At 31.7% G+C, this 16,190-nt stretch overlaps 1 protein-coding gene across 39 annotated transcripts in view; it reads left to right on the top strand.

Annotated features, from left to right (window-relative positions):
• The window catches only part of RIMS2 (regulating synaptic membrane exocytosis 2), a 587,006-nt gene that overhangs the window by 286,614 nt on the left and 284,202 nt on the right, over positions 1 to 16,190 (top strand). For 25 of the 39 annotated variants that reach the window (XM_047727199.1, XM_047727200.1, XM_047727203.1 and 22 more), the window contains 5 exons: positions 8,449 to 8,516; positions 10,353 to 10,472; positions 13,052 to 13,151; positions 14,109 to 14,232; positions 15,880 to 15,926. In XM_047727199.1, the coding sequence (XP_047583155.1) occupies positions 8,449 to 8,516; positions 10,353 to 10,472; positions 13,052 to 13,151; positions 14,109 to 14,232; positions 15,880 to 15,926 (459 nt within the window). Of the gene's footprint in view, positions 1 to 8,448; positions 8,517 to 8,658; positions 8,868 to 10,352; positions 10,473 to 13,051; positions 13,152 to 14,108; positions 14,233 to 15,879; positions 15,927 to 16,190 lie in introns of all 39 variants that reach the window. The other 14 variants (XM_047727198.1, XM_047727164.1, XM_047727177.1 and 11 more) reach the window with 1 other exon arrangement.

The raw sequence follows: 16,190 nt of genomic DNA, 5'->3' as shown, positions 1-16,190 counted from the left end.
AGTATGAAACAAAATTTATACTCAGGTCATATTCCTTTCCTAGTGATACAGATAATTTCTAATTTCTTATGTAGCTGTACTCCTGTCCTTTCTTTTTCATTAAAGAAATTGAGGACATTAGCATAGATGCAAATTTGAATTAATTCTATTTTGAAATTTACTTTTGTTAAAAAAATTAAGTAATTTGTAAACTACATTACTTTATCAGTAGTAGCATTACTTGTGACAATTTACAACTGTGTTATAACATAGTGGCTGAGTACTACTGATGTGGATCATGAAATAATACCCAATTACAGGTTGAGGGAAAGATTATTTGCTAATATTCTGCTACTTAACATTTCCCAAGATATTATATATATTCATTTTGGCAGCAATAGTTTGATATAGTCTCCTTTCTTTGCCAAGATTGTACATGTTGTTTTCCATTAAGAAAGAAAAAGCCTCCAGTAAAATTTACTATCTCTCTCAAGGTACAGTTTAAATATCACCTATAAATATTTCCTAAGTATTAATCTCTTCTTTTTCTGAATAATCAATAATTTTTTCATGAAATGCCACAATTTTGACTCAAAGAAGCAAATTTTTCCACATTATACTATCTTAGGACTAGAGATAATTCTTACCATTAAATGCTTATTGTTTAATGGTAGCATTTTTTTAGTGATACATGAAATAATGGTATATATTATAATTGATAGCAACTTAGATGAAATGAAATAGAATACAATGATGTATATTACATTAAGTTATGTTACACTATGTTATGCTGTGTTATATATTTTACCTATCTATCTAGAATGTGAGTTTCTTGAGGTCCTATTTGTACCCACAGAACCCAAGAACAGTTTTACACTGTGCAATAATTGAAATGAATTCTAATGGATGTAATATATACCATCATTGTGTTATCAATATATTCTTCTTTAATAACATGTGATTTACTAAAATTGACTAAAATCACATGTTATTAAAGAGGAATATAGTAATAGCACCAAAGGAGCAAGATTTAAAAAAAAAAAACACGCTAATTATGAATATGTTTATCTTTCTCTTTAAAGTGCTAATGTGTTTTGAGTAGCTTGGTTTTGGTTCGGAGGTTGAAACTTGGTCTAAAGAATCTATCTGGCCCTTTAGGTGTACTGATTTTTATGTACAATATCTTTAAAATTTACTGCTTTGGAGTCTGGCAGTGTATGAGGAACAAATTACCATAAACCTAGTGGTTTAAAACAACACGTATTTGCTATCTTATAATTTCTGTTATTCAGGAGTTTCAGCATGGCTTAGCTGTGCACTCTGCCTAGAGTCTCAAAGCTACAATAAGGGTATTGGCTGGGCTGTGTTCTTATCTGGAGGCTCAACCTAGGAAGAATCTGATTCCAAGTTCAGTGAAATTGTCAACAGTATTCTTGTGACTGGATACCACCAAAATTCCTAGATGGTACCCACAGTTCCTGAACACAGCCTGCTGTTCCTTGGCACATGGGCTTCTCCTCATGGCTGCTTACTTCATCAAACTATCAAAGAAAATCTCTAGAGCAAATTAACTAGTTCTGCAGTCTTGCTAATGTTATCATGGGAGTGACATACCATCACCTTGTCATTTTTCCACCTTAACGAGGAGCAAAAGCGTGACCACCACAAGGTGGGGATAATGGGGCACCACCTTAGAATCAGTTTTCCACGTACACCCTAACAGTTGTTTCTGAAGCAACTCCATGGAACATAGTTGGAAAACCATCACCTTAGAGAAGAATATTCACTCAATGTAACTTTCTTTTTTTTAAATTTTGAGTTTCCTTTAATACTGAACTTTTTCTTTATGGGGGGGGAAATACTTATACCTTATTATCAGTTTTAACCATTACTTTATGAAGAAAAATGACCCTCCAGGAAGGTTTTGGCGTTATGTCTCAAAATACAGTTTCCTGAAACACTTGCTCCATTAGAAGGGTTAGTATTGCAATTAGGTTTGTAGAAACTATGTTATATAATTCTTGTAAAGAAACATATTGTCATTACTATGTGAGAAGGACTCCACTCCAGAAATCTATTTATTTACATTAAATCTAGAGTTTCCCGAACTTGACTAGAGAACCTTTATATTACTTGACCTATTAACATTTTGCAGAATTCAGTGTTTCAGGTTGGGAAATGCTAACATTTATAGTTTGACGAGTTGAAGAGGAGGGGAAAATATCAGGAAGAGAAATGAGAGGAAAAATAAAAGATTATAAATGAATTTTCCCTATCTATTTTAGAATGTTTAATTATTTCATTTTGAAAATGATGATGATACTGTCAAATGGGGATGACTCTACAATTTGCAGAGAACTTTCATTACCATTATCATATTTAAACCTCTCAACAATCTGTGAGATATCACAATTAACCTCTTTTTATATGGATGAGGAAATGAGGCCTAATGTATTACTTGACTTGCCCAAGTCCTAAAATTAATAAAGACTGAAACGGATACTTTAACATAGGTTTTATGGCTCTAGCTACAAAATTCTTTGTCACCACATGCTGTGACCTTACAATTTGGTTAAATCTAAAAATGAGGATATTAAGAATACTTTTATATAATATGTGATTTAATTGTAAAACCTGTGTTAATCTAAAGTAGTGAAAACAATGACATAAACAGTTAATAAACTCTTGCATTCACTAAGTGATTTAGAAAAAATGTAATAAATAGAATATTTGACCTTTTTTCCCCATGTATTCAACACAGAACACACACACACACATAAACACACACACACACACACACACACACACCACACACTGTTGGATTAGTTTGTGTTTTACAGTAGAGGTAAGTGAAAGAAAATATCTTAGCCTAAGATGTGGGTCTTTGATTACTATTTTTAATCAGGTTTCATATTTATGTATGGTTAACTTATAGTAATAGAATCACTGACTATCAGAGTTACCTAAAATTTAGTGTGCTTTTTGTAACTTCCTAACTGAAGCATTGATTTTCTCTAAGTCATGCTGGCAAGTGGTACTCTAGCCTTTTCTTTGAATTGTAAGAAGTTGCAAAGATAGTACACGCAGATCCTGTGTGCCCTTCGCCTGATGTCCTTCAATGATTACATCTTGTATAATTATAGTATAATATCAAAACCAGGAAACTGACATCAATTTATATAGTTTATATAGTTTTATGACATCACATATATGGATTTATAAACCCCTGCTTTATAAAGATACACAACTGCTATGTCACCACAATGATCTTTGTCATGTTACTCCTTTGTAGTAACATTTTTTCCTCCCCCTGCTCATCCCTAACCTCTGCTAACCACTAATTTATTTTTCATCTCTATAATTTTATCATTTAGAGAATATTGTATGAATGAAATCATATGGTATGTAACATTTTGTGACTTTTTTTCCCATTCTGCATATTGCCCTTGAGGTCCATCTATGTTGTATGTATAAATAGTTTTTTCTTTTTTATTACTGAGTAGTGTTCAATGGTATGGATATACCACAGTTTGTTTGGTCATTTGCCTATTGAAAGATATTTTGGTTGTTTCTACTTTCTAGCTATTATAAATAAAGATACTCTTTTTGGTGAAATTTCTCGTCATGTAGAGAATTTAGCATTTTACCACTAAGTATGATCCTAGCTATAGGTTTTTGGTTGATAATTTATTTGAGCAAGTTTTATATTCCTTGTTTTTTGAGAAGTTTTTATTTTTTATCAAGATTTTTTTTTCTGCATCAATGAATAGGATCGTACGATTTTTCTCTTAATTTGTGAATATGATAGGTTGCATTGGTTTTCAATATTCAGTCAGCCTGGCATTCCAGCAATAAACCCCATTTGATCAGAGTGTATAATACTTTTTAATTATTGCTGAATTCTATTTGCTAATATTTTGTTAAGTATTTCTGTGTTCGTGAGGGATTTTGGTCTGCATTTTTTTGTTGTTGTTTGCCATTTTCTTTCTCTGTATTCTATTTCCTCTGATTTTTATTTCTCTGTTTTCTTTTTCCTGCTTCCAGTGGGTTATTTGAACATTTTTTAAGAGTTGCATTTTGATTCATCTGTAATATTTTTTGAGTATATTTCCTTGCAAAGATATATTTTTTAAGTGGTTGCTCTGGGTAATATATTACATATGCACATCACATCCTACTGGTGTTTACATTTTACTAGAGTGAAGTGGAGAAACCTTGCATACCTTAAGTTCCTTTGCCTTTCCCTGTTTCTAATGTAATTTTCTTGAATATTTCTTCTATACATATCAAAAAGCACATCAGACAATGTATACTTTTTGTTTCAGACACCAAACATAATTTAGAAAGCTCAAGAGGAAAAGGAAAGTCTGTTGTATTTACCCATATTTTTGCTTACCATGTTCTTTATTCCTTCTCAATATTTCCAGGTTTCCTCTTTTTTTTGCTTATTTTTGTTTCCAGAACTTTTCTTTAGTCATTCTTTTAGGGTAGGTCTGTTGGTGACAAATTCTCTTAGCTTTCTTTTGTCTGAGAATATCTTTATTTCCCATTTATTTTTGAGACATAATTTATCATGTTTAGAATTCAGGGTTGACATTCTTTTATTTCAGCAATTAAAAATATTGTTCCATTTTCTTCTGGCCTCCAAGGTTTCTGATCAGAAATCCACTGTCATTCGAATTGTTTTCCCTCTTTAGGTAAGGTGTTGTTTTTCTCTTGCTGCTTTCAAGACAGTTTGTGTTTAGTTTTTAGTTTGATTACAGTGTGTCTTGGCACAGATTTCTTTGAGTGTTTCTTGTTTGGGAGTTAATGTAATTTTTTGAATCAGTAGGCTCAGCTTACATGTTTTAAAAATTTGTGAACTTTTCAGTCACTATTTCTTTAAATACTTTTTCAACCTTAGCTTTTCTTTCCTCTCCTTCTGGGACTACAATGACATGAAATTTAGATCTTTTGTTATAATTCTTCAAGCTCCTGAGGCCTCATTTATTTTATTTATTTTTATTTTATTTTATTATTTTATTTTATTTTATTTTATGAGTCTACTTTGTTTTTCAGATTGGGTGATTTATATTCTGTTCTATTTTCAAGTTCATTGAGTTGTTCCTCTGTTTTCTGCATCCTACACTTGAGCTCATCCATTTGCTTTTTAAACTTCAGTTATTTTTCAATTTTAAAATTTCCATTAGGTTCTTTCTATGTCTTCTTTTTCTTGTTCTGGAACTGGAAAGCCTAATGATACATTTTTGAAATGTGACTAAGGGAAGAATATTTTATTATCTTAGTTCTGCCCTTTGAAGCTGTACCAAATAAGAATATTAATACTAACAATCTTAGTGGTTGAGGACTATTTTGTGTATGATTTACATTGATTACTGTATCTAATTCTTAAGTAATTCTATTTTTTACTCATTCAACAAATGTTTACTGGCTACCTACCATATATAACACTATTTTTTTTTTTTTTTTTTGGTCAGACAAATATTTTGATTTGGCTTCAAATGGTTAATCAGCTTGTCCTTTATTTACTCAGGAAAGAACTTCATTTCTGCCTCTTTTGGTTGGTTGTAGGCATTGGGAGAAAGAGAGATTGTGAGCTGCATTCTCACACCTTCACATAAACCAGCCAAGAATTTTCATTTAGGGTTTCTACACTTTATTTAATTCAGTTTGGAGATTTATCAGTGCTTTTGTATGGAGCAATGTTATATTTTAAAAGGGTTTTCTGAGATATAAATACTCTTAACTTTTTGGGTAGCCATAAATTTATAATTGTCAATTTGTGCCGTGAGAAAGATGAGGAAGCTCTTCTCTATTTTGTAGATTAAAGAATATTTTCCCCTACCAAGTGAATTCTGTGTATATTAGATAGCCCAACTTCATCATTCTTCACAAATAAACTTCTTAACAGTATTATCTCTAGTGGTTTTCAAACATTATTGAGATCATAATCACCTGGTGGGTTGTTAAAAAACAGATTGCTAGGCCTTATCTACAGAATTTCTGATTACTTAAGTCTCGGCTGGTGCCTGACAATCTGGCACTTCTAACAAGTCCTGGGGTGATGTGGCTTATGCCATTTAGCATGGGATCCATTTGTCTACACACAATTTTTCTACTTCCTTGTCTCCCTTTGATTCTTCAGTTACTTGAACAGATTTTAATTTTCATTATTCTATCCAAAGTGTTTTCTCTAACATCCTCTGAGCTTCATGTTGCCAAATCAAATGCAAACTTTTCAGTTCCTTGTCTTACCTACTATATGGAAATCATTCACCATAGTTACTTTCTCCTCCTGCTAAGGAAACTCTTCTGTTTGGCTTGGAGAAATCGATCTCCCTCCCTCCTCCTTTTCTTTCTGGCCTGCTCGTCAGCCTCTCTTTTTCTCAATCCAAACTCTAAATGTTAGAATGCAGTCGGGCTTCTCTCCATATCTTACTTTATCTTCTGTTTCTAAATGATCCACTTAGTCCAATCTGCGTGCTAGTAATTCCAGTTTATGTCTGCAGCTCGGACTTTTCTTTGTTACAGCTTAACAAATTGATTTTTTATATGCCTACTTGAATAACTTATAAATATTTTGAAAAATACATCCAAAATCAATCACCATACTTAACAAATTCTAAGATGCATATTTCTATCATTTTAATATATGTGAATTTTATAGTCAATGACATCTTAAATTCTATAAGTAGAGTATTTCCTTCCTACCCCTTTCTAATAAAAAGTGTTCTTCCTCCAGCTTTTTCCATCTCATAAGTAGTCTTTCCTTCCATCCAATTGTTAATGTCAGAAACTTGGGATTTATCCTTGACTCTCTCAGTCTTTCTTAAATTTTTTTTTTAAGTAATATCTACACCCAACATGGGCTCAAATTCATGACACTGAGATCAAGAGTCCCATGCTCAACTGACTAAGCCAGTTAAGGTGCCCCCTTCAGTCTTTCTTAGTTCTCTTATTTCTGCCTCCAAAACATCTCTCAGTTCCCTTTTTTCTTACCTTATTTGTTGCTGTCACCTTTGTTCCAGCCATAATTACCTGTCCCATTGGATTATTGCAAATGCCTATTAACCTTGGTGTCTTCCAACCCAATTTGAGTTAGTACTTAGATTCATCTTTTTAAAATGTAAATCAGTTCATGTCAACATCTTGCTTAAAATTCTTCAGTGAATGAAATCCACAATCTTCAATATAGCATAAAAAGTCCTCTCTAAGCTGGTTTGTGCTGCCTCACCTCATTGAGGATTCGTTTTGGTTCAGACACACTGGTGTTCCATTGGTTGTTCTAGAATACCCTGTTTTCCCTTCTTCCTGGGATGTTCTTTCCTCTACTTTCTGTCTGCCTACCTCCTTGCCTTTAGGCCACATATTTCATTTCTCATTTTAAAGATCACTTCTTTAAGGTCATTGCTGACCCCAAAATCTGCATTAGCTCTTATTATACTGTTTCATGGTGTTTTGAGAGTTCTGCCCTTTGCACTTATTATATTCTCTCATAGTGTACTCTCCTGTATGACATTCATGATTTATTTATTGTGTTTATCTTCACTCTGTTCTATGTCTCACTGTTTTAGTCCTTACGCTAGAGCTTAGCACAATACATAGCAAATGGAAGGTATTTAGTAAATAGTTTTAAGAAAAATAAAATACGACTGGAGCTTAAAAAGATGCATATGTACACATATAAAACAAAAAGAATTTTTTTTAAATGTAAGGCAAATAAGGAGCACATAAATCTTGGAAATGGATATTCCTTCTTAGTTGCCAATTACATACATTGTCTGACAAAATTATTATAAAAATATACCTTTTATGAGAATGTAATTTCTGCAAAAATTTTGAAAAATTATTTCAAAGTAATTTTAAGTAATTCATGATATTTAAGTAAAGTTGATTTTATTTTTACTATTAGAAATTCAGTGACCCTGTTTTTTTCATTTTCATACAAAATTAATCTTTTGTGTAACCAATTCTTCTTTTTTAAACCACCCTGGTTTTTTGGGGGGAGGTTTCAGCATTATAAAGAATATCGTACTACATCCAGAAACAACATTTAATTACTTGTTTTTTTTTTTTTTTTTAATGTTCCTTAACCTTTGGAGAACAAACTCATGTCTGTAGGCCAGCATGGAAAAAAATAGCATGAATAACAGACACAGTGGATAGTCTTTTTCTTTTTCAAAATATATAATTTTTTCATTTTTATTCCTGTTTATTATTAGCCTTTTCTCTTCTTGCAGAACTTTTGATCTGTAGGATCCATCTAGAGTACATAAACTTTATATTCTACATTCTATAAATTTGGCTCATTTGGAATCTTAGCTTTCTCTTGGTATATATAGTGAGGGCTGCAGACAAAGTTCTTGAAACCAGACAGCATCACATAGTTTAAAATGTTTATAATGTCTTTGTCTGTCCTTTCTTTCACTGTCTCCTTTACTGCACTCTTTGTCTGTCTGACTCTCACAGGAGACATGGATTACAACTGGTTGGACCATACGTCTTGGCATAGCAGTGAGGCATCCCCAATGTCTTTGGTGAGACATGTGGAGCCTTACTATTTAATTTTCGTTTTTCATTTCACTTTTCCTTTTTTATTTACACCTTTGCATGTTTTTCTTTTTTGTATCTTTTTTTTATTATTATTATTTTTGTTTTATTTTTATCCCACACCTGTAGGGGACAGTCAAAAGGGAAAAAGAAAAACTAGTGAGCAGGCAGTTTTGTCGGACTCTAACACCAGGTCTGAGAGACAAAAGAAAATGATGTACTTTGGTGGCCACTCTTTGGAAGAGGACTTGGAATGGTCTGAGCCTCAGATTAAGGACTCTGGGGTAGATACCTGTAGTAGCACAACCCTTAACGAGGAGCATAGCCATAGTGATAAGGTACTGACATTGTGGAGCCTGCCTTTTAACCTGCTCATTTGGTCTTCGTTTGCTCTCTGTCACTCATTCAAACAGAACATAATAAAAGGACAGGGCATTTCAAGGGTCAATGTAGCATTTCTTAAGGTGCAGAAAAGAAAAACAAAACCAAAACAAACAAACAAACCAAAATACTTCTTGCTTGCTTTGCTGTTTTTGTTGTTTGACGGCATACCAAAAAAATAAGTAAATGAAATAAAAAATTAGGAACAAAGGAATGCTTTGTCTCTGGTCGCATGAGAGAACTTTGTGATGTTTTTATAAACCACAAATATAAAGAATTTTTGGATTGGCTTATTTGATTGCTTGCATATATTTTCCTTGGGATGAAAATTAAATTATTAATAGTTTCAATCCCAGGCAAAAGGGAGATAATTGGGTCTGTTTGCACAGAAAAAGTTGTTTTTCTTTTTTCCCTTTCACTGTCATTTTGCTCTTTTGTTTTATTGTCATAGCATTTTAATGTAGTATTAATTAGTACTAGAACCATTGCCATCTGCTTTGGTATTTATTATTTTTGCTTTTAGAATAGTGAGACTTTTGAAATCTTTTTACCATATAAATTGATTGAAACTTGTCTTTTGCTTGCCAAATTTTGCATGAAGATGTGCATGTTACTTTTAGATGACTATGAAATTGTGATTACACAAATCGTTTACTTTGTTATTTGACATACAATTTATAATGGATGGTGTAATGATTTTTAAAGGGCTTGGCTCTGCCCTGAGAAAGAGATAAACTCCTAATATTTTCAAGCTTGTTTAACAGTGGATATACCATGAATTATCTAATAAACTTAATTTACTAAATAGATTAAAGACCCGAAAGAACCAGTGAACCTACAAAAAGTGAGAAATATAAACTAGCCTCACCTTTGAATTAGGTCTCTTTCTCTCATGCAGATTCAACTGAAAAGTTACTGGGGCTTGTGTATTTTTATAATTTTAATCTAGAAACCTAATTCAAAGAAGCCCCTATCATAGGTTCAAATTTGATGTGTGTCTATAATTTTACCTTTTAACTTTTACTGTAATTAATTCTTTCAAAATCTCCAGTAGTGTTTGAATATTAAAATATCATTTTAAATGAATCTAACCTCATAGAATTTCAATCTATTTTTTCTGTCATATGAATTTTTAATTAATCTTCAGTGTATAGATAGTTTGCATATATTTTCAAGATTTCTCAGATTTCACAGAACAATATAACTGCAGTAATGTGTCAGGGCACTGTAAGAATTTGCAGTAATTGGATTTCGAAAAATCTTGAGATTATAAAATTGAGCTCTGCATAATGTAGTAAGCCCTTTTGATCAGTGTGTTAAATGCAAACTGGTTTGTGTAATCATAACCCTTTGGAAATCTGGAGTTTAGATACATTGTACAACAAGGGGTCATTTATCATAAAAGAAAATTAATTTTTTTGTTTGTTGATGTAATATGTCAGCACCCTGTGACGTGGCAGCCATCTAAAGATGGAGATCGTTTAATTGGTCGCATTTTGTTAAACAAGCGTCTAAAAGATGGAAGTGTGCCTCGAGATTCAGGAGCGATGCTTGGCTTGAAGGTATGTGATGAAATACGAGATTCTGGCTCTCCACTCCTTAATCATTTATGAGAAAAGCAAAAATTTAACAACTCTTTCCAATTTATGCCAACTTGGTGTTTTTTTTCCCCTGTTTCCAAGAATTCCCAAGCATTTGCACTCATTACCCCACACCTTTTCATTTTCAGTATTACTTATTCCACAATAATACTTAAATATATGATTTTGGAAAATAAACTCGAGTGATATGCTTGAATCCTGAATACAGCTCTCAAACTTATTTTATTTATACAGTTTGTCCTTTAAGTCTGTATCTGTGTTTATACACTATTAAAACAATGGCCTTAATCAATTACTAAATATGCAAACTTGGGAATGTATATAGTTATGACACAGTGTTTAAAGGAAAACCACCGGCCTCAAATAGCATCACTTAGGTTAAGGCACCATATCAGTAAAACAAAACTTAATCCCTAGCTTAACACAGTTTTAGCCCCCCAGTAGTGTAACCTCTATCCAGTCAACATGGAATTTCCTGGTCAATACTAGGAAATTTATTGATAATCTCCCTTTTGGAGGGCAGTCTTGCCTTAACAGTACATTCCTTGCTAATAAATTCTTTTCTCATTTATATATTTATATACACATGTGTGTATAATATATATATATATATAATATATATATGTATAATATATATATACATATATATTTTAATGCCCTTTCTCTGCCTTTGAAAACCTTTCTTTTGTTGAGCTCAGCAGAGCTGTCTTCAGCTTGCTAGATGAGATGCTTCCCAATTCATGAATCACTTAATAAAGCCAATTAGATCTTCGAATTTAGTCGGTTGAATTTTGTTTTTTAACAATCAGAATGTAATTTTTGTTTAAGCATAGGAAAATGTGGGCGTTGTGTGTATTTGTGTGTAGGAGAAAGAGAATACTGTTTAAAGTCTGGAAACTCAAAAATACTTATGTTTGGAGATTTACTATAAATATTAATTTATATTTGACTGTAAAATACCAGGTAGTTATTTGGTAAGTAGATCAAATAGAACTCTGTGATTTTTTAAAAATTTTTTTTAATTTTTATTGTTGTTGTTGGTTTGTTGTTGTTGTTCGTCTGTACGGTGAATTAACAACTGAATTGAAAAAAGAGTAAATGGTTTTTAGAGTTAAGCAATGGCCATAGAAGTTGTCCTATAGAATATAGTGAGATATTAGAAAACTTTGGGTGTAAGTGGAATTGGCCAACTAACATTTATTGGGTGGCTGCCCCATAGCTGGCCCTCATCTGAGCATTTTACTTCTATCCGATTATTTAATGCAACAGATGAGAAATAGGTTTAGAGAAGTGTCATAACTTGCCCATGGTCACAAAGATGATGATGGAGGTGAGATTTAAATCCAGATCTGTCCAATAGAGTGTTAGAGCAGTAAAAAGTAGAGGTCAGGAAGTTTTGGTTTGAATCCCAACTAAGTCATTACTAGCAACATGACATTGGGCAACTAAACTTCTGTTAGCCTCAGATTCCTCATCTATAAAATGGAGATAATAATGCTTATTGAATTATTATAATAAACGTAAATAAAGCAATATACAAGCATTTAGCACAGTAGCTAGCACATTGTAAGATTTTAATAATAATGATAGTATCAAGTATCATTAGTTATTATTATTAAAGTTTATCAAGCCAAGAAAGTTTTAAAATATTCCATAATATCTGTACATTTAATTTTCAGAATCAAACATAGGACTAATTAGTTAATAAGAACTGAATTGCAATTGAGGGTATTTTACTGCAACTTAGGAATAAATAACATAGAAAAAGCCAGTGATTTTTTTAAAATTCAGATAACATTCACTCAATTTAGAGAAAAAAAACTTATTAATGAAGTTAATTACTATTATTTGCTTAACATGCTATAAAGTTGATATATTGCTTGAATGGTAGTTGATCACAAGCATTAATTTTGTAAGAGGCCAATCTTACATATGACTCCACAGCATTATTGCTAATATTTATTTTTCCTCTTTCTAAAAGATATGTATTAATAGAAATATAAAAATAGGAAAATTGGAATGCAAATGGCCTGAAGTTTACATGAGTTATAATGAGATTAAGTACATTTTGTAATTTTCTTAGGGAAAATCCATCATTATCACATTAATCAATGAGCCTGAAAGATTACTAAATAATGGAATTTTGATGGGTTACCATAACTATAGTCAAAGTAACAAATATTTATGTGATTAAGATATTTGAAATCTATAACTAGGAACGTTAATATAATTATATAATACTGTAATAGCATGTTTTTGGAAATGATAAAAACAATTCTGAGAGAAATTACAGTTTATTAAATTCTTTCTAAGGTATGTGATTTTTTTTTTTACAAATAATTGTGAAAATTTTAGAATATGTGAAAAAAAGTCCACTCATGGAACAGGTAGTCAGTTTCTAATAACACCATATTATTAAAAATTATTTTTAGAATATTATAGTTTTAAAAGCTACAAATTGTCTAGTTATTTTTTGCTTGAATCTTCAACTATGTTCCTTTGAACAATATGCCTGTTTTAACACTTTTCTCTTTTAAAAGGTTGTAGGAGGAAAGATGACTGAATCAGGTCGGCTCTGTGCTTTTATTACTAAAGTAAAAAAAGGAAGTTTAGCTGATACTGTAGGACATCTTAGACCAGGTAGGTTTCTATCTTTGATTATTTATATTTAAACTGTTAAACTGAAGTAGTTATGAAAAAGTCATCCTCACTTAGAAATGATTTGACCAAAAACCAGGAACTCATTTTTAACTTAAATAAAAAATCTCTATTCTTAATGGAAAATGTAACTATTATTTCTTGAGTCACATTAGATAAAAAGATTTTTATATTTACTGATTCTTTTGGCTGATGGATATTCTTATTGTGTATCTAGTATTAATCTATTTTGCTTCCCATAAGGCTTCATTTTTTAAAGAATTCCAGCAGTTCAGAAACAAACATTATAGATAAATACATATTTTCTACAACGTGTGATTCCTTATCTCTTTGGTAATGGATACTATTGGAGAGATCCTTGAGTGCCTTGAAGAGAATATGATAAGATGATAAGTATTAAGCCTTTTGTATAAGAAACTGTAGGGTGCCTGGGCAGCTCAGTTGGTTAAGTGTCTGTCTCCAGCTCAGGTCATGGTCCCAGGGTCCTGGGACTGAGCCCTGCATAGCCTCCAGCTCCCTGCTCACTCAGCAGGGAGTCTGCTTCTTTTCCTTCTGTCCCGGCCACCCCCATCCCCGGCCACCCCACTGGTGCTCTCTGTCATGTGTGTTGCATAGATATTGACACACCTAGAATATAGTCATAAAATTTTCAAAGAGTTAACAGATTTTAATAATTTCTAGAATTAGATTCCTATTTAGAAACCACAGAGATAACTTTTATGTAGTTTTTATCCCTCAGACCTTTGTCCTTTTGGGTAATAATACTAATCATCCTTGTCATCAAATTTTATGCCAATGGAGCTGTTCTCAGTATGTCATACTCCATGACGGTGACTTTATTCTTTGAAGTTCATTGCAGTTTAAGAGTGCTTTGGTTTCAAAGGCATTTTATGGGATTAGTTTTCTTTCTAAGATTATCATTACTGGAATACACTCTAGGTGATGAAGTATTAGAATGGAACGGAAGGTTTTTGCAAGGAGCCACGTTTGAAGAAGTGTATAACATCATTCTGGAATCCAAACCTGAACCACAAGTGGAGCTTGTTGTTTCAAGACCTATTGGGTGAGTCGGCTTGTGTATTTTATGCACATACCTTAAAAGTTGACTACTCTTGCACATTTGTAGTGTGCAATCTAAAAATCTGATTATTCTATAAAAATTATTGTTTTGAGGACAGTGCTTCTTTTCTCCTTTTTTGCTAAAACAGCTCACCAAAAATCATGCCATTTCTTTATCTGATCATGCTAGAATACACAGTTATTATAAAAGAAGAAGAAATACTTAGGTGTTTATTATTTTTATCATCTATTAGCTTAATAAGGGGCTAAAGGCATAGTAGGAGAAGGAGACTATAGTAACAATTACTTCTAAAAGAAAGTTCATGAACTGTAGTCCTCTACATTGTGAAAATAAGCGTCAATGAATTTTACATATTTTTTTCAAAATGGAGATTTCAACATAGCAAAGAGAGGTCCCAAGGATACACTGTTCTTAAACAGAGGGAACAGTTTAAGGAACAACATGATGTGTTTAAGGAGACAGACAAAAAATAAGCAAATACCAAAGTACTCCTTGGCTTTTGTAATTTTTTACCTCTAGATTCAAATAGCAATTTCCAAAAGTTGTCAATAAATACAGTCTTTTGTACTGTATGCTGATAATTTCTCATTAAATATCACAGCAGTGTTTCCCTTATAGAAGCTTATATTCTAAGCCAATGTAAGAGATCTACCTATAACTAAGTAAAAGCTGTAGAAAAAGTATATGCAATGGCAGCAAATTATTAAGTGCAAGTTTGGGGTAAGAGTATTTGAGGGTGGGAGCTATAAAAATTCTTTTTTTTGTTGAAGAATACCAATGCCCTCTTGTCATTCATTTAGGAAATGATTGACTATATTATTTTGATCTCTTTTTATGCTGGAGAAAATGACTTACATTGTAACTTTAGATTTATTGAAGTGTTCCTTTCAACGTAATGAATATGGCACATGAAGTTGTAACTTTTTCATTTTTCTTTTTAATGTGGTAGAACTGCAGTGTATCAATTTCTTGTATTAATCAAATATATTTCTTGGTATTAAAGGATCCTCTAATCATATTTTTGCTTAATATCTCAAATTCATAAATATTCTTTTATATATTTTTCTGAATGACCTTTACTATTCAAATCTATCAGTCCTGGAAAATCTCGAACAAAAATGTCCATACTTTTGGCATAAATCAGTTACCATTTGTAAGTCCCAATGAAAAACTTGTTTGCATTTTTTCCTCAATGGAGTTAATACATTTAAAAAATTTCATCCACAATCTGAATCTTTAAATTTTTCTTGTGGTGATATTTTATTTATAACTCAATATTGTTGATTAAAGAATAGAATAGGATTCAAATATATCGTAAAAGCTATCTTAAATTCAAAAATTTATTAGAATGGGCAGTCATATAGTAAAACACATAGAAAATGAAATGTGTTTTTGTAAGTCTGCTATAAATCATATGACTGTTTATTCCTTTCGAATAAATTTCGAAGTAATTGAGGTTAGTTCAGAACACTTTGATTAGCAATAAAGTACTACCGCTTGTTTTCTCTTACTTATGTAACACTACTATCATGCACAGTTTTGTTCATTTTATACTGATTGATGATCATAAAAATAGCAGTTGCATTAATTGCGGAAACAATTTCTTGTTTTCTTGTTCTGTCATTTCAGAGATATCCCTAGAATTCCTGATAGCACACATGCACAACTGGAGTCCAGTAAGTCTCATTCATTCTAGAAGAAAATACCAATGTTGTCATTTTCCAGGGGTCAAATGAAGTATTTTATCTATTAATATGAAGTAAGAAATAGAATAATCTTGTTATCAAATACATAGTTATTGTATAAATGAAAAATTTAGTATTATTTCACATTATTGTGGGATAAAGTACAAAATTCTATAATATTTTAAGATAGTCTTTTTTAATCACGCCCTCTTAACTACTATATATTTTTAGATGGCTTTATTAAGGTATACTATA

Source organism: Lutra lutra, chromosome 4 (genome assembly GCF_902655055.1).
Source record: "Lutra lutra chromosome 4, mLutLut1.2, whole genome shotgun sequence".
Lineage (NCBI taxonomy): Eukaryota > Metazoa > Chordata > Mammalia > Carnivora > Mustelidae > Lutra > Lutra lutra.
The sequence above is the reverse complement of the archived record's forward strand: the minus strand, read 5'-3'. Positions and strand labels throughout refer to the sequence as shown.